At 52.5% G+C, this 19,607-nt stretch overlaps 2 protein-coding genes across 2 annotated transcripts in view; both read left to right on the top strand.

The window, feature by feature from the left end:
* The first annotated feature begins 895 nt into the window (after positions 1-895).
* LOC137467644 (hydrocephalus-inducing protein homolog) lies at positions 896-11,364 on the top strand. The gene is made up of 8 exons (XM_068179103.1): positions 896-1,019; positions 2,434-2,633; positions 2,741-2,859; positions 4,176-4,380; positions 7,203-7,395; positions 8,479-8,578; positions 9,752-9,870; positions 11,057-11,364. The coding sequence occupies exons 1-8, from the start codon at positions 909-911 to the stop codon at positions 11,282-11,284; spliced, it is 1,275 nt and encodes a 424-aa protein (XP_068035204.1). The 5' UTR covers positions 896-908; the 3' UTR covers positions 11,285-11,364.
* Positions 11,365-12,912: 1,548 nt separating this feature from the next.
* The window catches only part of LOC137467638 (hydrocephalus-inducing protein-like), an 11,164-nt gene continuing 4,469 nt past the window's right edge, over positions 12,913-19,607 (top strand). Inside the window, exons 1-6 of the mRNA XM_068179098.1 lie at positions 12,913-12,920; positions 13,227-13,348; positions 14,749-14,962; positions 16,529-16,688; positions 17,840-18,163; positions 19,021-19,149. Coding sequence (XP_068035199.1) covers positions 12,913-12,920; positions 13,227-13,348; positions 14,749-14,962; positions 16,529-16,688; positions 17,840-18,163; positions 19,021-19,149 — 957 coding nt within the window. The remainder of the gene's footprint in view (positions 12,921-13,226; positions 13,349-14,748; positions 14,963-16,528; positions 16,689-17,839; positions 18,164-19,020; positions 19,150-19,607) is intronic.

The following is a 19,607-nucleotide window of genomic DNA, read 5'->3' as shown; positions in this document are numbered from 1 at the left end:
TAGAAAATGCACATTTGCAGTGTCTGTGTTTCCCAGAGGGCAGAACCTGGCCTGCTGGCTGCAGGCAGGAATGCCCAGCAGCTCAGCTTGCCTGCACAGGCAGCAAGAACCCCTGGAGAGCCAAGATTGGCTTTTAATACTGGAACCACACTGTGAGTCAGTGCTGGTTTTGTTTCTCCAGGCAGAAAATGCCTTCGAAGTCCATAGTTGGTAGGCACAGCCTGTCTGTGTTTCTGTCACTTTTGGCAAGCTGATTGCTCTCATGGTTTCATGATTCTTCCTTGCTGCTTTACTGCTCATTTAAATTCTCTTTGCCATCTCCTTGTTTTAGGGGTTGTCTTGCTGTGTTCCTTTTGCTTTTCAGGTTTGCTTTTATTCCCAGTACGGCCACAGTGTTTGGTCTCCTCTCTTGCTGGTCTGCCTGCATGGCTGTATCCCCAGAACTGCCCTACCCAAACCTCATCTGCTAGAAGGGAATTTCTTCCTTCCCCCAGGATAACGTGCTGTTTTGCTTTCAGGCAGCACATTCCCCCTCTGGAACACGACTACTGCATGGCTGTGTGCAGGCAGGAGCCAGCAGGTTTTTTGGCCTTGTTGAATATGCAGAGGACTTGGTTCAAGTGCTCTGTCTCCATCCTGCTGGTGCTGACCTGCTCGGCCCTTCCTTCCCACCAGGCACTGCCCTACTGCCCCAGTGCTGGCCAAAATGCTGGACCCAGACAGAAGGGATTCGAGTTCACCCTCGGGAATTATGTGCCTGTACCTCCACAGCTGAAAGTGCTTTGGAAAAGGGGTCAAGGAGGGATGTCACCAGGGCACGGACAGGTCTCCTTTCATCCTGTGTCCACAAGCAGCAAAACCATCGTTTCATGTTTTTCCTGCAGTTTCGTCGGGTGGTGAAGGTCTCCATGGAGAGCTCGCCTTACTTCCAGCTCACGTGCTCCAACGACGCGTACCGCGTCGTGCTGCCGGGCGCGTCCGCCCTTGTGCGCATCCGCTTCACCCCCGACGAGAACAAGGTGAGACTGGAGGAGCCAAGCCACAGAATTCTCTCCGAAGCCACTGTTTTCCCTGTCCTCGGTGCACCCCCACATTCCATGCTGTGAGCCTGGCTCCAGGCCGTGGGCAGGCAGCCTGCAGCCACTCACAGCCTGGCACGCGCTGTCAGGCACTGCGCCCGGGCCTGACAGGCTCTGCTGCCCCTCCCTGCACATTCCTGAGCGTTCCCAAGGGAAGAGCACGGGGAACAGTGAAAATGACAGAGGGGCGTTGATAGATCTTCCGCCATCTCTAGGTACAGTGGAAGGGATTTCATTATTGTGGAAAACACTAGAGGAACAGAGAGGTCAGAGGGCTTTCCTCCTTCCTGGCTGGCAACAGCTTCCCTGCCTCACCCTGGGCTGGAGCAAAGACAGTGCTTTTTCACACCCTGTGTTCTCCAGCCTTGCAGCTGTGCTGTCCCAGAGCACAGCTGACCATGATACAGCTGCAGGGCCAGGGCAGAGGATGTGCTGTGCCCGTGAGCCCAGCCTGGCACAGGCACACGGGGCTCTAGGTGCCCTTAGCCAGCAGGAGGTTGGTGAGCTGCAGGGGCCTTGGTCACCTCCCTGAAAGAGCTCGTGTAGGGCAGGCACAACCTGCAGGCAGAGCTGTGACCCCAGAGCCTGTGGCAGTGACACTGCTGTGGCTCTGTCTTCACGCCTGTCACTGTGGTGGCTCTGTCAGCTGGCACCCGTTCCCTGCCAAAGGTGCTTTTGTGGGGAGGTTTGAACACCAGTGCTGGGGCCCTGGCAAGTCTGATCTCAGTGCTGTGATCTGGAGGCTTGTTCATACAGAAGGGTTTAGGACATGGCATGGAAGGGAGGAAGCCTTGCAGGGAAGCAAAGAGAGGCTCTTTCCAACAGCATGCTGCCACCTCTTAGCACTGTTCTTCTCCTGACGTGGTTGGAGAGGCAAAGTTAGAGGGCAGTTCTGAGCCATCTGATGTTTCTACACCAGGCCAGAGGTGCAGGAGCTTTTTGGGTGCAGCTGTTTTCTCATCTTTTTGCTGCTTAGAGTCACTATAACACTTTGTCCTATTCTCCAACAGTGGGAATATAGAAACCTAAAGAGGAATGTCCTGTGTTCCCTAGCTCCATGTTCCCTAGAAGGGGCTTAGGAATTATTTAACATCATTAAAATTTAGAGTAAAAATTAGGGTGTCCTAGGGCTGTTCTCTGGATGACCCAAGTGACAAAAGAACTTAATGCCGCTGAGATAGGTTTTGCAAAGTGCACTGGTGCCTTTAAAATGTGACATATTAGTAGAACTTAGTGTTCATTTTAGGGTGGAATAGGTAAATTGATGCCCTTGAAGGGTTATAGGAAACGGTTTTTCTTCTGCCATGGGGATGGCACTAAATGTCCCGTGCTGAGCTAGTTTCTTTTCCTGCAGGATTATTCCCACGAGCTCGTCTGCATCACTCCAAGCGAAAGGATAGTTGTGCCAATTCGGGCCATTGGTGCCCGAGCTATCCTGGACTTCCCTGAGCAGCTGGACTTCTCGGGCTGTCCGGTCAAGTGCAGCACCCAGAAGACTCTGCTGGTTCGCAATGTCGGTAACCGGGCAGCTCGTTACCAGCTGAGCACCCAGAGGTGAGGATCTGTCCTTGTGCAAAACACCTTTGGGTGATAACAGGGCTGGGAAAGAGCAACAAAAGGAACCAGAGCATTGCAGCTGCTGCTCTCTCTCTGTGTTGCAGTCCTTTCTCCGTGGTTCCGGCCATGGGAACTCTGGGCGCTGGTGACAGCATGCAGGTGACAGTGGGATTTCACCCGCTGACGACCGGTGACCATTCCGGGTCCCTGTGCTGCAGCACAGGTGAGTGCTGGGCCCTGCACGGGGCACAGGACAGTTCTCCACCGGCGCTCCCTGTGTCCCATCCCCCTCCATTCCCTCTAGAGGTCCCTCCCCTGTTCAGCTTTACCCCAAAGAAAACAGAGAACTCCCTGGTGTTTAGGGGGTTGATAAAGTGGATCCCCTCTAACAGGGCTAAGATGTTTGGACTCCTGTTTTTCTGGGAGTTGCTGAGTGGAGGAAGGAGGAACCCTGACTCTCCACGACCCTGTGGCTGTGCCTGGGTGAAATTTTATTAATTTTATTTTATTCCTGGGCAGTGCTGTATGTGAGGTGTGAGGTTTCCATCAGACTCTCTCCAATGCAAATGTGTTTCTTGCACACCTCTATCCCATATGCTGCTTCTCCACTGGCTTGTCACAGACCCTTTTGCTATGTTGCCCTTACACATATATTTAGTTTCTGTCTAATAACATTTCCAGGCCCTCGAGTTCCTGTTTGGTGACAAATCAAGACAAATTTTTCCCTGTCCCCATTTCCCAGACTGTTGATGCTATTGCCAACCTCTCACATCTATCTCCCATTTGATTTCTAGACTGAGGAATCCCATTCAGCCTTCATACAGAAGCTGCTCTGTACTTATTAATCTTTCCTTTGTCCCTTTTTTATTTAATTTGAAATGCTCCAGCTTGGTTTTTGAGATCAGAACAATATAAAATCTTTCAAGACTGATGTGGCTGTGGGTTTGGACAGGGAGATGATGATGATTTTCACGGTGTTTGTTTTGTAGTGGTTTGGCATATTGCAGAGCCAGGCTGGTTGTGTTTCCTCACCTGTGTCCCCTCCTGCTGTGGGCTGTCACTTCACTTGTTCCTCTGGGCCTCCTTTTGCTGCCCACATGCCCCCAGGTGTATTTTTTTGTCAGCAACAAGGGATCCAAGGGATCAGAAGAGACAGGAGTCTGGTGGGGTGCCCAGGGAGACCCTGGGCAAGCCAGGACTGAACAGAGCTCCTCAGCGTCACCTGAAGGACTTTGATGCAGAAATCCCCGTGATCTGAGTGGGTCACCGGAGCACACTGACAAATCTCACTGCACATACTGTCACCTTGGGGCCAAATCTGCACAAACACTCTCAGAAATAAGGTGTTTAAGGAGGTGCCCAGGACATCCTCACGCCGTACACCCAGAGCTGTCAGGATGTGATAAATGTACTGATCCATGGAACTGCTCGTTCAGCTAAAAGCTGTGACACTTTCTTCTGTGACCCGTGGTTTGCTCTGTTCCTTGTGCTTCCATCAGCAACTGAGCTGAGCAAAGACTCCCCTTTGCTTTGTTCCAGGTGAAGAAAGCATCCACACAGAGCTCCATGGAGAAGCTGGAGCTGTCCGTGCTGGGTTGAGCACAAATTTTGTGGAGGTTGAGAAGACTTTCATCACCATGTCAAACCACACAACCGTGTTCATTGAAAACAGAAGTAACGTCACGGCCCACTTCCAGTGGAAGACTTTTCCTACTGAGGAAGAAGAGAATAAAGAGAAGAGGAGGTTAGTCTGACAGATGCATTTCACTGAGATACATGGCCCAAGGCTAAAACTGACGTGTGGCCTCGGGGGGGTGTTGGTGCTTTTGAATGGTTTGGGCCAAGTAAACCGTGCCTGGCACTAGGGTGTGTGTCCCTGCTGGCTTCAGGAGCTCAGCACTAGGCATTCCAGTTCCACTTAAACTCCAGCCAAGGATGGCATTTTGGGAAGGAAATGTTGGCTGCAATGACTGGATTTCCTCAAGTTCTCATTGGGCTTTTGCCTCTCTAATCTTCTTCCTACATGACCTGGCAACATCCTTAAACAGCTCGCCCGCTTTCCAAAGGTGATACACACTCTTTTTTTCCCTTAGTTCCTTCAGAAGCTCCTTGCCCATCCAGGCTGGTTGTCTTCCCTGCCAGCTCGCCTTTCAGCACACAGGGACAGTCTGTTCCTGTGCCTTCAAGACTTCTTTCTTGAAGTATGTCCATCCTTCCTGGACTCCTTTGTTTTTAAGGGCTGTTTCCCAGGGTTCTCCCTAAATCAGTCTCTTGAACAGGCCGAATCTGCCCTCCAGAAGTCCAGAGTAGAAGTTTCGTTGATGCCCCTCCGTGTTTCACTGAATATTGAGAACTCTTATTATTTCACGGTCACTGTACCCCAGACAGTGGTGAACAGATGAAGTTCATTTAGTTATTAGGGAATTTCCTGGTGATATCCCGTACCTGGACCCCAGGGAGGCAGCACACTGCCCTGTGGAATGGATCCAGTCAATGTACAGGGCCTTCAGCTCCCCTTAGAAGGGAGTCACCTACTACCACTGCCCTTCTTTTCTTCTTAACTCTTGAGGCTGTGATCTGTCTGACAGACCAAGTGCAGCTGGGAGACTCTCCAGACAGAATTTTTTCTTTAGTGTCATCTGCCTGCCCCGCTGGAGCCAGGCCTCATACCTATTCTGTCAGGGCACCTGGGTAGGTGATGGGGGTCAGGACGGAATTTTATTACCTCCCCAGCAGAGACCCACTTCCATTCCCCACTGTCTCCTAGGCCTCCTCCTTCTGCCTGATCCCAAGAAGGGCCGGGCTCCTCTGGCTCCTGCTGAGCTTCTCTCAGGGTTGGACGGGTGTAACTCCACCAGTTTATTTCTGTGTCGCTCTCCCTAATGCTCCTCAGCCTTTCCACTTCTTCCTTAAGCTCTGCCACTGGGCAGAGCAGATCATTCACCTGCCCACACCACACGCAGGTGTCTTTTGCACCTCATCTGATATTAACACCAGGCTCAGACCCTCCCTGCAGCCAGGGGCCTGGAGAGCTGCGTCCTTCCTGGGAGCTTCTGTTTGAGTTAGTACACTCCTGCTGGCAGCAGCAGCAGCAATGGCTTGTCATCATTTGTAAAGCATAGCTGGGGGAAATATAAAAGAAGAAAGAAAAAAAAAAAAAAAAAAAAAAGGCAAGCACCTCGCAACCAGCAAAAAGACACAAGCCACTACACAAGGAGGGTGGGTGGCTGCACCCTTTCTGCTCAGCCTGCTTGTGCAAAAACTGAAAAAACGCCGGGCCAAAACTGCTGGGCCAAAACTGCCGTGGCAAGCCCCTGGTTGCTGCGGGCCAGGTCGCTTGCAGCCCCCAGAGCCATTTTAAATTGCCTGCAAAGGACCAGGAGATCGACCCTTGCCCACCTGAATGGCTGGTGAGAGGGTCCTTTAGTGCCCTGGGCTTCTTGGCTTTCCAGTGTTCTCTATCTCCTTACACAGTGTCTGACTTCCAGACAAACTCTGTGTGTTAACAAAAAACCCCATGACCCTCTCTGGCTACTTCCCTGGGCTGTTTATTTCCATTTTTTCCCACTTGCCTGCCTCAGCCTGGACCCCAGGTGATCCACTGTCCCCTCAGAACCAACTAGGTTTCCCCAAAGTAAACTTCAACCTGGTTTTGGTTTTGTGTTTTTTGTTTGTTTGTTTGTTGTTGTTTTTTGTTTTTTTTTTTCCCAATTACATCTGTTTTCATGCCAGTTTGTGTCCTAGACTGCCACCAGGACATTTTATTCTTCCTTACTTCCAGTCTTAGGCATGGTTGTAGCTCCAAGGCCCCTGTCCTGCTGTCAGAGCAGCTCTTGAGATCTCAGAGCAGAGAGGACTTTTTTATGAGAGGAGATAGTGCAGGACCCTTTCCCTCTCAGGACATTCTTGCTACCATGCACTGGGATGGGGCCCAAAAAGCTCTGGATCATGAAAAGGCCTCTCCAGGAGTTTGCTGTCTCCCTCCTGCACAACAAAGTCCCTTCCCCTCTCAGAGCCTCTGCTTTCATGCATAAAACCTTGAATGTCACTGAAGGGGTGCGGTGCCTGAATTCATCCATTTCCATTGGGATGCTCCTGTGAAAGGCAGAGTAGGGAACAGGGCAGGTCCAAAATGGAAGAAACAAAGAGTGATGCTGGTAACATGTAGCTGCAACCCAGCTTCGTCTCCCCTTCCCAGGGAAGTCCTGCTCCGAGATCTTTATCTGCCTCCCCCGAGCAGCTCAGTGGTAGGAAAAGCCACTTGAAGTGGCTGGTGGATTCTCCCTCAGTTTTGGCAGAACCTTTGAGCCAGGAGGTTCTCTTGAGGGCTGCTGGCTTTGGAAACCTCTCCTGAGCTTGCAGGTGTGGAGTAAAACTACCTGCTGTGCCAGTGAGCAGCAAGTTATCCTCTGATCCGTGTGGGACCCCACGGCTTGGGGTCAGCCTTTGCTGGGGAGCTGCTGCTGCTCCTCCCCCAAGTGCTTTGCCCTCCTGCACTCACACTTCCCTCTGCAAATATGTGGCTTATTCAGTTATCTGCTGGCCTTGTCTCTCCTGTGGCTGCAGGCAGTGTCGTTTTCTGGAGCCGTGGACAGAGACGTGGCTGGAAAACTTAACGGAGGAGGAAAAAACAGAGAAGGAGAAGGGCTCTTGTGAAGATTGCACTGCCCTCCTGAGCGACACGGTCCAGGAGGAGATAGCAAAGGTGCAAGAAGACCCCATGCTGTTCTCCGATGACATTTTTTTCATTGAGCCAGTGGTAAGTGGTAGCTGCATTTTCCTCCTCTTCCTCCTCCCCCTCCTCCTCCTCCTCTCCCCCCTTCCTCCTCCCACCCACCCGGATGCGGTCACTCGGCAGATGCTCAGCTGGCCCGATGTGCTGGGAGGAAGGATGTGGAGTTTTGGTGCAGCTGCAGAGCTCGCTGCTAAAAGCGTTTCTGCCCTGCAGGCTCAGGGCAGGGCTGGGAGCCTGACAAAGCCGAGCTCTGCTGCCAGGGCTCGAGCTCAAGGGCGCTCCGTGCGTGTCCTTGCAGTGCCCACAGGGAGCAGTTCTTGTAGGCAGGGGCTCCCCCGTGGTGCCTGGGGTTCAGCAGAGGGTGTTGGAGCTCTGCCATTTCACATACTGACCTCAGGCTTGCCATGGTTGGCTGGGAAAAGGAGGCCAAATCCAGCCCAAGGTTGATCACAGAAATGCCAATCCCCTCCTGTAACCACGCCTTGCACTATTTCTGAGTGTCCCTTCCAGTGTCCTCTGACAGCCTGGACACAAGGGTGGAAGGTTTAAATGGGCCTTTTGAGTTCTCCTGCACACACAGACAGAAAACCTTTTCCTTTTCTGCGTGTGCAAGCAAACCACCACATCCTCCCACCAACCAGAGCTCTGATTGTGAGTCCTGGCGTTGTGAGAGACAATAGATGCCTGGAGTCTGCACAGAGCAAAATCCCTTCTCATCTTGGAGTAAACCCCAGAATAATCCCCACCTCTGCTTCCTTTCAAAACAGGTTACACGAATAGTTTTATTTCCAAGGAAGGGGATCATGGTCTCTTCCTGTGAAGAGCCACCAGTGCACAGTGGCAGTTACATCCCACTGTAGCTGACAGCAGCATGATGTGACCAAGGGCTTGTGTCAGAGCAGTAGCAATATTGTGGAGAGTGGGAGCTGATCAGCTGAGCATTGAGAGCTTCCAGCGGTGTGCTGAGCTGGGTTTGGAGTGTTTCCTTGGGCTCTTTGTGTTGTTCACTCATCACTGATGCTCTAAATAAAGGCTTGCAGGACTGTGGTTGAAAACAAGAAATGTGAAGTTTGAAGATAAATGTTTTGCTGTCCCTTTCTGTTTTAGGAGGGAGAAATTGGGCCGAATTGTTCGGCCGAAATCAAGGTGACCTTCAAACCCCTAGAGGCACTGGAGTACCAAAGTGTGGCTTACTGCAGCATCTCAGGTACAGCTCCTTTCCCCTGCCTCTCTCACCCTCAGTGCAGCCACGGTGCAAGCCTGAGCCCACTGGGCTCCCCTGTAACTGCTGGGAAGAGTCCCTGGTCAGCAGGGCAGTGCTGGCACATCCCCACTGGCCCTGCAGCTCCCAGGGAGTCTCCCGTGCAAGGCCAGGGCTCAGAACAGCCGTGTGTGGGTTACTGACCCCAGAACAACCCAGGCAGTGCAGGGAGAGGTTTTCATGCCATGGCTTTGCCAGCATTCCCTCAAAGGCCAAAGAGCTACAGAGCAGAACAGCTTTAGTGAACAAGCACTAAGCCCCTCTAGAGACCACTGACCTCCAGGATGGGTCCATTTGACATGGCTCCATCATCAGGTGGTAGGAGCTGAGTTAGAAATGTGCTCCCTGACCCTGGATCACTCCCACTGCCCAGACACCGCCAGACCAGAGTGGCTGAGCCCCGCTGAGCCCTGGGTGTTTGCGGAAGGAGCACCCTTGGCCAGCACCTGCTTCTGTCCCTGGGTGGGAGTTGTCACCTTGCAGCTCAGTCTGTGGAAATAGAACACAATGCTGAGTGCCAGAAGTTGAGGACTTTGGCAACAAAGTCGTGTGCTTCTGGGCCAGGTAGTTTGGCAATTGCCAAACTCTTCATGAGCTTTGTGCCTGCACTGAATGGAATTCAGAGCTCCTCTAAGTGCATGGGAAGGAAACCTCAGAATCATAGTAAGTTCAGGATGGAATGGACCTCAAAGGCCTCTGGGCAGGGACACCTCCCACTAGGTCAGGGAGCTCCAAGCCCATCCAGCCTGGCTGTGAACACTTTCAGGGCTGGAACCTCCACAACGCCCCTGGGGAACCTGCTCCAGTGTCTCACCACCCTCTCAAAAATTTCTTTCCATTTCTACCCGTTACTCCTTGGCCTGTCACTAGAGGACATCAGAGATGTTTGAAACTCGGCAGACTGGTGGCTAGGATTGGAAACCAGCCCAAGGAATGGGTTAGAAATTGCAAGTCAGCCGCAAGGGCTATCTCCTGAGGGAACAGAAGGGTCCATATCTTCTCCTGCAGCATCAGGAGCCGGTTGCATCCAGCTCAGAGTCAGGGACTAGCATTGAGGCAGCCTGGAAAATGCAGTGTAACGGAGGGAATTATTGTACTGAAATGGACATCTCTCCCCAGGCTGTGAGAGCAGGCTGCCCCTGCGCCTCACAGGGGAGGGCCAAGGACCCTTGGTTGAACTCAGCTGTCGTACACTGAACTTTGGGAACGTTTCTGTCAACACCCCCCACGTTTATGAGGTGAGCAGCAGGGCTTGGGATGGATCCTGATGGCTCCTGGTGGGGCTGTGGAATTCCTGCCAACCTGGGCAGTTGTGAGCAGGGAATATTTGATGTTCTGCTCAGATCTGGGGCCGTCTGAAAGGTGTGTCTGTTGTTCATGAAGCCCCAGTCCCTTCTCTGGGGATCAGCTGGGAGGCTTCCTGCAGAACAACCCTTGGCATGTGAAACCAACACTAGGTCAAAAAGCTGCATGTTCAGAGGCTTTTGTGGCAGTGGCAGACACAAGGCACCTTTGTACTGGGCTGCTCAGAAGCAGCTGGAACAACCTGGCTGTGTTTGAGCTTCAGTCCACTGCAAACAGCTTCCAGTCAAGTGTCTCCTGCTTATTCCTGGAAGCCACAGGAAAGCCATCCAGCTTCCTGGCTCAGTGCTGGCCCTTGCAAAGGGCTTGGGAGTTCTTTCCCTTGCTGGCCAGTCCCTCACCACACTTCACCTTGGTGCATCTCTGACTCCAGAAAGAGAAAAGTGCTCCTGGGAATAAAGCAAAGGATTTTTCTACCTATTTGCCTCCCCCACAATAGTGTCAAGTTTGAAAAAAAACAAACAAAAAAAAAAAAAAAAACCAAAAAAAAACCAAAAAAAAGAGAGAGCAACTGAAAGAGGTGGAAAATGAGGCACTGCATCATGCCAGACACTTTCAAAAGCTTGGCTGTGGAAGGGAAAGACACGCTGAGTTTTCCTACCATAAGATGGTGCTGTCTATACATTTAGATGCTGATCCCTCATTATCAATGTATTGTTTTCATGACGTGGGAAAAGGTGAATGAGTAGATGGTACTGCTGGAGCTGTGCTGGCTGGGGCAGCAGCAGCTCTGTGGTGATTCACCACGCAGCTGCAATCACCCCACGTTGCTCTCAGGGCCAGGTCTGAATGAGCTTGGTGATGCTGACCAGAGGTGGAGTGCTCTGTGTCCATGGGATAACCCCAGGGTTATGGACTCCACTTCTGTGGAGTTACCACGGCTTTGCATGAAAACCCAAAGGCAGAACTTGTCCTGTTGTGTTTTTTTTTGTTGTTGCTTCTGCCATTCAGCAGCACAAAGCATCCTCTGCCTTTTCTGGGTGTGAATTGCATCATTAGACAACAACTCACCAGAAGGGAAGATTCCACATGTATTTCCATTTTGCTCTCTTGCTGCTGCAGGTGAAGCTGATTAACCGAGGAGCTATTGATGCTCCCTTCACCTATATCCCTTCAACTGCAAACGTGGGCTTCTGCTTCAAGTTTGCACCCGAGGAAGGCATCATTGCACCTGGTGGGACCCAGACGATTCAGGTCTCCTTCAGTGCCAGCGTGCTGGGGACGTTTGAGGAAGAATTCCAGTTCAGTGTGGCTGGATCTCCTATGTCTGCGATCCTGACTATCAAGTAAGGACTCTGGGAGCTTGGTGGGCACATCTGTGGCTGTCTCTGGGACATCCCCCACCTACCTCATTTTGGGGTTGAGCAGAGCAGGTTGTGCAGGTGTTTCCTGAGGTCTTAATCTCTGCTTTGATCCTGGAATTGCCTTAGTGTGAGGATGCCTCCTGCCCTGTGTGGGTAACCTGGAGCTGGAACGACTCCTCCCTGCAGGGATCTCCCTCTGCCTTGGGCCATGGCAGGCAGTGGGATGGATCAGCTTTGGGCAGTAGCTGCTCTGGGATGTCCCCCCTGAACACCCAGCAAGGTCCCCAGGGCTTTGGAGGTGGGCCAGCCTGGGTGATTCTGCACCAGCAGCAGTGTTTGTAAAAAATCTTGTTAATAATCCATCCCAGATGGGCAGCAGCAGCCCCACCTCACCTCTCACGGCCATGCTGTGGGGCACAAGCCGTGCTCCCAGCTCCTGTGCACAGAGTGCTCCGCTACCTCCTTTCCACAGCTGGGAAAGGGCTGATGTGGGAGACAGGGAGCTGTGCAGCAGGAGCTGTCCCAAGGACTTGGGCGTCATCCCGTGGGCTGGTGCCATGGCAAGAGATAATCCTGGCCCAGCAGAAGGGAGAAGGGCTGATGACAGGGGAGGCAGAGCTCAGTCCTCAGGACCACAGCACATGAGGGCTTGTCCCTGCTAGCCTGAGCCACGTGCTGCTAGGATAACGTAGGGTAAGCAGGAGAGCTGATGCTGGCTGCTCTGGAGCTTTGGAGCTAGGCTGCTGCTGCTGGGAGGCACTGAATCGAGGCAGCAAAGAAATCAAAGCAATCTGCAGTGGATTTCACCAATGAGATGAAGGACAGGGATTAAGAAAAAGAAAGTTATTACTTAGCAAGAGAAAAGTGGTGAGTAGGTCTGCCCACAGTAGAGAAACAAGTATGCTGGCTTTGGTTTTGGAGGAAAAGTGCTGCTTTTTTACTTTGGAAATCAAGAGGGAACCTTTCACCATCAAATAATTGATTCTCCTCTGTCCCTCCCCCAGATTGGTCATGGGGTTTTATTACATAAGCAGCTTTCTCCTTGAGCAAGGGCCTGTGCCTCTGTTGAGAGGTGCAGAGCAGAGCCAGTGGCAGTCCTGTGAATACAACAGAAGGCACAGTTCTTGATTTTTAACCAAAAGACACAGTGGGCATTGATTGGCATCAGCCATGAAATAAACTCGTGAGTGTTGTGCAGCTTCAAGTGCTGATTTCAGTGGATGTTGGTGACTTCTGGAGCCTGTCTGCTGAGCTCAAGGACAGGTGAGGTGGTGTGCTAGATTCAGGACACCCTTGTTTGGCTGTTTAAGCTATTGCTCTTGGCTGTGCCAGCTGGTGCACTGGTGACAAGCTGGTCCTTTCCTCTAGGATTCATCTGTCCGCTGTGTAGAACTGTTGCTGCTCTTTTCAGAGGGTGTTTGGGGCTCCCCTGGCTTCATGTCTCAAAACTCTGTCTGTAATGATTGTGTGGGTCAAAAGCTCCGGAGAAAGCTCCTCCATGGGAGCACCAGTTCCAGCTAGGAAGTAGCAAAGCAGGAAAGGCTGGTTACAGAGGTTTGTGGGGACACCTTTATGTCCATCACCTTACAGATGGGGAAACTGAGGCACGGAACCATGTCTGGGTGTGTGTTCAGGGTCCTTCATGGGACCACCAGCAACCCGGGGGCTTTTCCTGCCTGCCCTGTGCCCAAAGCCCCATCAGTGGCTGTTGGCTGCTGGCCGCTTGGCTTTAGCTGCCTCCTGTCCACACAGGCACTGTGCTGAGCACATGGCGGTGTGCTGGTTTGAAACCTGCCCTGACACCAGGTTTTACACCCCCAAGCCACGACAGCCAAGACTTTGCTTTAATTCCCTTTAACCAAGCCATTTCCTCTTTGCTTTAATTCCCTTTAACCAAGCCATTTCCTCCTCTGTGCTCGCCATGGCAGGGGGTGTGTCACCAGACGGAGTTCACACTTCAACAAGCTCTTCAAGACTTCAAGACTTCAACACACTTCAACAAGCTCTTCAACACACTTCAAGAAGCTCTACTTCAAGGACACCTCCTCTGGTGAGTGCTCCCTGGGCTTGGACACAGCGTGGGGCATCTGAGCGTTCCAAAATGGAGCACTGGAACGTAAAAGCATCCCTCACTCATGGTCTGCCACAGCAGCCTCTTCAGGGTGTGAACTCCAGGGCTGCTGGTGCCTCAGGTAGCCTTTTGCCATTGTGGGATCAAATAGAATCAAGGAATAGAAAGTCAGTGTTTTCGGATGTCCCTGTCCTGGTTTAAAAGACAGATGTCTGCCAAGGAAGGCGGGAAACTTCCTGGAATGGAAAGATGACCTCTTCCCTCCAAATTATTACACCTTTGAAATCACAGGGCTTCCAGGAAAAAATATGGGAAAAGGAATAACAGTTCTTTACTAGAATATATTGGCACAAACAACAGCACGATAACAGAAGTTTCCAACCCGCCAAGTACTGGTTTTCCCCTTTGGTGTAGTTATGATCACAGGCAGGAGGAGCTGTGGGCTCTGGCAGGGCAGGGAAGGCAGGAAGGAGACAAGGCAGGAAGGCAAGGCAAGGGGAAAGGGGAAAGTGGAAAGGGAAAGGGAAAGGAAGACAGGTTGGATCCCGGTGCTGAGCCGCAGCCAGGGCAGTCCCGGGGCCAAGCACACAACCTCCTGCAGCAGCACGCGGCCGACCTTCAATCCCCGAGCAGAAGGAAGGGAAGGTCTCCTCCCTGCCGAACCTCAAGTCTGACTTCACAACCGCCCACGGCATCACAGCACAGCTCCCAAAAAACCCTGAATGGAAAAGCCCATCCCACAGCCAAAACCCCCCAAAACCCCTATCCCCCTTCCCAAACCAAGGGGAAAATTCACTCAAACCCTAACCCCATAACAACGAAGTTAATGAACTTTTTAAGAAAACGAATTACCTTTTGTGAGCTGATTCTTCCCCACCCTGCATCACCGCTGAGGCACTTGTTACGTTGCCTTTTGAATAAATTAAACAAGAAAAGCAACAGTAATCACAGTGGCCAGCATGGATGTGAACTCGTGTTGACTCACTGTTTATGTAGCTTGAAAACGGTGGGAGTGTTGGCAGCCTTTACAGGGAATTTTGCAGCTTGAATTCTCAGAGTAAATGCTCGGTCTGGGTGCACACTCATCACTGAGAGATAACTGGTGCTGGTTTGGGGCAGGTGAGGGAGCTCCTCCCCATCAGAGAGAGACAAGCTTGCAGTGTTCAGCAGGGCTAAGAGTGGGCATTTTCAAGGCTGCAGTCTGGAATCGGTGTCGAAGGGAGCCAAGTGATGATTAACTCCTCGTGCAGCTTCTCGGTGAGCTGTAGTTCAGATAATAAAGAGCTAAAGTCCAATCACACTTTCATCCTACCAGGATACTCACACCAGGAGTCATGCCATAATTGGTGCCTAAATGGACATTTGTGTCCTTTTCCTAGGCTCTCTCCACACCAAGACCTGTTGCCTCACTGACACCTCCTCGGTGTCCCACATCGCCCTTCGGGGAGAAGCCCACTTCCCGAATCTCCAAATCCAGCCCAGCACCCTGGCGTTTGCGGGTGGCACTGAAGAAGTGTGCTCTCTGGAGATGACCAGCTGCAGCTCTCTTCCCGTCAAGTACCGCTGGTCATTGCGTCCGGTGGACAAGCTGGGGTATGTGCACCTTTGCCCTCTCCCTGAAGCTCTTCTTCCTGGTGCCCTGTTTGTACTTGGCAAAGAACAAAGCTGTTTGCCTAGGAGCTGACAAGTCTGTCAGCTTCTGGCTTTTCCTTGCTCAAATAACACTGACCAGCCATGGTCAGGCTGGATGCTCAGGAAATAGGTTTTCCACCAATTTGGTGCTGCCTAGCCCCCACAGTGGTTCCCCTGGGAAGGAAAGCTGGGGTGAAAGCTGCTTTCTCAGACCTCTGTGGCCCGAGGCAATGTCCACCTTGATGAAGGCTCCTAGTCCCAGCTCCCACAGTGCTGCTGGAGGCCCTTCTGGCCCCTCTGCTTTGGGATGGGTCCTCTCTGCAGGAGCTGCTCTCTGCTCCTTGCCTTCCTCCCTTGCATTGTGCTGGAGGATGCCCAGAAAGTCCCAACACCAGAGAAAGAGCTACCTGGTGCCTGAGCTGATGCTGAACATCTTGTTACCTTCCCTTTCCTTCTTTTCTGAGACAACTCCTTTACTGGCAGAACGATTTCTTTCCTAGGGGTCAGCTTTCATTCTTCACTCCCTTTTTTTTGTGACACTTGTTGCTCATTTTGACTTTTCCCCTGCAACATGTCCCTTATGGGTTCTGAACTGCTTGACAGCAGGACTTGTTCATCACATCATCTCCTATCCCTGCCTCCCAAAGAGTTTCTGCTTTAGAGTGAAAAATGTCATTGTCTGGGCACCATAGTCCTGGGAAGTTGCTTCAAACCATTCATTAAAACTAAAGACAGTGGAAGAGATGATTAGGGATCTCTTGGGGGTTGTGGTGAGACTGCCCCTCATCCAGAAATGAAACCCAGCCTTAGGTAACAAGCCACAAAGCTAAAGGCAGTGAATCTTTGGGGAGCAGGTCATTACAGGCCCTGAATGCCTGTCTGGGAATGGAGCACCCAGGTCGTGTTTGGCTGTGTGGGGAGCACTTGCAGCTCAGCAGGGTGACAGGCAGGCACGGCTCGACTGTGTCCCTCACGTGCCATTAGAAACACAAGCAGAGTTGCCCCGAGCACCTGCTTCAATTTAAAATGGAGAATGTGACCTGAGTCACCTGGGAGTGTTGGAAAATGTCAACCAAGCCCCCCAACACTGTCAGGGAAACATTCCTGATAAATACCTGGTGGAGCTGCAGAGTTTCTGGCGTTGGGCCCTGGGGTTTGCTGGGCTGGCTCGTCACTGGCCGGGTCTGCCCCTCGGTGCCTCAAATCTCACCTTTCTGCTTTCCTTCTCTGTCTTTCCCTCTCCCACTGTGCTTTTTGCATCCCCACAAGGTGTTAATCCCTGTCCTCTCTAGTTGCTCAATGCAAGCAGTTGCAGCTGCTGCACCACTGTTCCCTCAGTGTCATCCCTGGGCTGCCTTTAGAACAGACCTGCTCCAGCCTGGAGTGGGAAGGGCTGGATCAAACCATTTCTCAGTTCAACGGGCCAGCACCCACCCAGGGGCTGCATCCTGACCAGGAGCTGCTCGTGCAGGTGTCCCTTCCTCCCTCCCACTGCAGGTCCCTGTTCACAGTTCTGTTGTTTTCCAGATATGAGCTTTACCCACCTAAATTCAAACCCCAGCCACCAAAGGAGCAGAGAACCTCTTTGGATTGCTCGGCATATAAAAGGAGATTCAAGATTAGAAAGGAGGAGGCAGGCAGAGCCCTGAAAGAAGTGCAGGATTTTGCCCAGTCTTTAGGAGCAGAGGTAGATTTTCTTGTACACCTACTGCTTGTGTTGCCTCCCCAGCTTGCCACCAACAAGTCACCCTCGTGCTGACCTCCCCTTTTGCTGCCCTGCTGTCCTGTGCCCTGACAGTGCCTGTGGCTGGGTATGGGGTGTGTGGGAGGGAGAAACAGGACAGTTTTCCTTGGAGAAGCCTGCTCAGATCCTACAGACCTGTGTTGAGTGTGGGATTTTTTTTGGCCTGGTTTTCGTCACAATGTAAGATGAGGCTTTTATCTGCATCATGATGGTAAGACCTCCAGCTTCCTTCCCAGAGCAAGCAGTGCTGAGTCCTGATCTCCATGTACCCTCTTCCCAGCCCAGCCAGACTACCTGTTCCCAGGTCTCTGCTTTCACCCGAGAGCTGGTATTGCACTGGTGGCCCTGAAGCTGTCTTACAAACCGAGGCTTTGCCACGTGGCTGTCTCTTGCTCCTGGCGTAGAAAATGGCTTGTTTTTCAGGTGCTGCCACAAGCTCCTGAAGCCCCTCACCTCCCACTAGGGTTGGCAGGAATCGCGTCCTCCGTGGATGTACCGCACGCTCCCCTCGAAGCGGAGAAGAGGGAATGTGTCTCACTTGCCCATTGTCAGTGTGGCAAGCAGGGCTGTAGCTCCCACTCCCACTGGTGGCCCTCAGCACTGCCCACAGAGGGGCCTCACGTCCCTCCAGGCCCATCACCAAGTGCTGCTGAAGCCACTGGTTGTTGGAGAGGCCGTGCAGGACATGTAGGGCTGCCCAAGGATGCTGTGCAGCACCTGTGGAGGGCTTTGCTCCCCCTGGACCTCATCAGGTGGTCCATAGGAAATTTGTGCAGGAGCTTTTGCTGAGGCACCTGGAGAAAGCAGGCTATAAATCAGAGAGAGAGGGGAAAAGCCTCAGGAGCCAGATGAGCTGGGCTGGAGTCCTTTGCTCAGCTCCAAGAGCTCTCACTCTGAGTCTCCTCCTTTTCTAAAAGCAGTAAGAAATGCTTTTTAAAGGCAAGCTGTGCATCAGAGAGAATTTCTACTGCCAGGAGACATCCCGGTTCACTTTAATGTAGTGTATTAGTTATTGCATTGATCCGTGAGTATGGGAGAAGATTTTCCCCATGGTCCCTCCACTGGTCAGTGGCACGGAAGCAGGATGAGATCAGGGTGATTCCGGCTGTGTTTGGGGAATAGGCCCCTCTGGCTACAGCTGCACTTTGCTCCAAGATGCTCTTCTGCATCCATGTCCGTGCTCAACACCTCAGTCTCTGCTGTCCTCCATCCAGGCTTTCAGCATCCTGCCGCTGTCAGGTGTGCTGCAGCCAGGACAGAGCCAGAAGGTCTCCTTCAGCTTCTCCGGCCACCGCGACGTCCTCGGCAGTGTGAAGGCGCTGTGCCACGTGGAGGGAGGCCCCACCTACGAGGTGGGGCTGATCGCCTCACGCGTCAGCTACTCCCTGAGCCTCCAGGAGATCAACTGTGGCTCTCAGGTACCACACACGGCCCCTGGCACAGCTCCTTGCCCTAGAACCACGGCCAGCGGGTTCCTGCCCACCTCGGCCCAGGGCTCCCTCCCCTTCCCAGCCCCTTTGTTGGCTCTGGGGCTTGGAAGCTCAACCTTTGAGGGACACACCCGGCATCCAAGCTGGTTTAGAATGGCCATCTCCAAAAATGTTGGGAATGCCTCTTTTTCAGGGTACCTAACAGTGCCTCCTGGGCCAGGCAGGGTCCCAGTGGGGGTGCTCTGAGGGGTGTGTCCCTGAGACATCCCTCTGCTGATCCACGCCTCAAGCCTGACCCCCAAGGAGATGCTCTTGTCCAAAGCTCTTGCTTGATCCACAGATAATCCAGGGAAGAAGTTGGGCTTGCAGTCACTATAGCTGGAGAGACTGTCCCAGAATAATCCCCTCTTCACTCTTTTCCAGTTGAAAGCCCACAGATATTTCCAGCTGCTGGCCCTGTCTGTGTAGCCCTGTGTGACTCCCTTGTTGCATGTGTGTTGCTTGCCAATACTTGCATGCAGGTGCCTTTTCTCCTGGAATGCCTCGGTGCTGTCTCTGTTTCTCCTGGCTGTTGGTGACCCCTCAGAGTGCAGAGGGCCTGTGTCCCCTGGTTCATTCATTGCTGGCCCTCACATGGTTGTTACCACACCTCTGTGTGCTGCCAGAGCTCCCTGGTCCTGTGCAGGTGCCCTGTGCCTGGGGGTTCCCCAGGTTCCCAAGTGCCCCCATCTCCTCCCTGGTCCCTGCTCCCACGATGTGTCTGCTTCCAACCCCAGGAGAGAGGAAGGAGATTCCCAGCAGCAGGCCTGGGTCTGTAACTTCCCTCTCCTGTGCCTTCTCTCCAGATGTTTAACGAAATTGGTCACAGCACGGTCACCCTGGAGAACACTGGCAGGATTGAATTCAAGTGGGTGCTAAACCCTAGCCCTGCAAGCCAGCATCTGCCTGGCGTGTTTCTGGTCAAGCCCACCACTGTAAGTAGCACAAGTGACCGACCCCAGCCCTGTGCCAGGTGGCCCAGGAGAGTGTTAAAGAGAGAAAAGAGGGGCGGGGAAAGGGGGAAAGAAGTCAGAGGGGAAAACACAAACCCAGCCATGAGAGAGAGAGGGCTGTAAGCAATTTCTGCTGGGGGCAGAGAAGGTCAAACAAGGGCTCTCCTGATAGACTCCCCCACGGCCGTGGCTGGTGGGTGGCTCTGCTGTCAGAGGCAGACACCGGCGGGAGGCACGAGTGTGTTGGTCACTGTCCTGTCCTGCTGTCAGGGGAGTAGAGGAGAATTCTTTTTGGCAGATTTCTCGGACAAAAATAAGGCACAAACGCAGCAAGTACTATATCTGAAAATTGTGTATTGATAAAGAGAGGGTATGGTCCTGACCAGAAAGGATAGAAGAGAGAGCAGAGAGAGAAAATGAGAAACGGAGAGAGTAACAGA

This window comes from Anomalospiza imberbis, unplaced genomic scaffold (assembly GCF_031753505.1).
Source record: "Anomalospiza imberbis isolate Cuckoo-Finch-1a 21T00152 unplaced genomic scaffold, ASM3175350v1 scaffold_72, whole genome shotgun sequence".
NCBI lineage: Eukaryota > Metazoa > Chordata > Aves > Passeriformes > Viduidae > Anomalospiza > Anomalospiza imberbis.
This window is presented reverse-complemented; position numbering and strand designations above follow the sequence as displayed.

Bases quoted from the DNA above. Each gene is read 5' to 3' on its own strand.
- LOC137467644 (XM_068179103.1), top strand. From the start codon at position 909: ATGGAGAGCTCGCCTTACTTCCAGCTCACGTGCTCCAACGACGCGTAC. The intron at 1,020-2,433 runs GTGAGACTGGAG...CTTTTCCTGCAG, and splicing joins TCACCCCCGACGAGAACAAG to GATTATTCCCACGAGCTCGT. The intron at 4,381-7,202 runs GTTAGTCTGACA...CTGTGGCTGCAG, and splicing joins GAGAATAAAGAGAAGAGGAG to GCAGTGTCGTTTTCTGGAGC.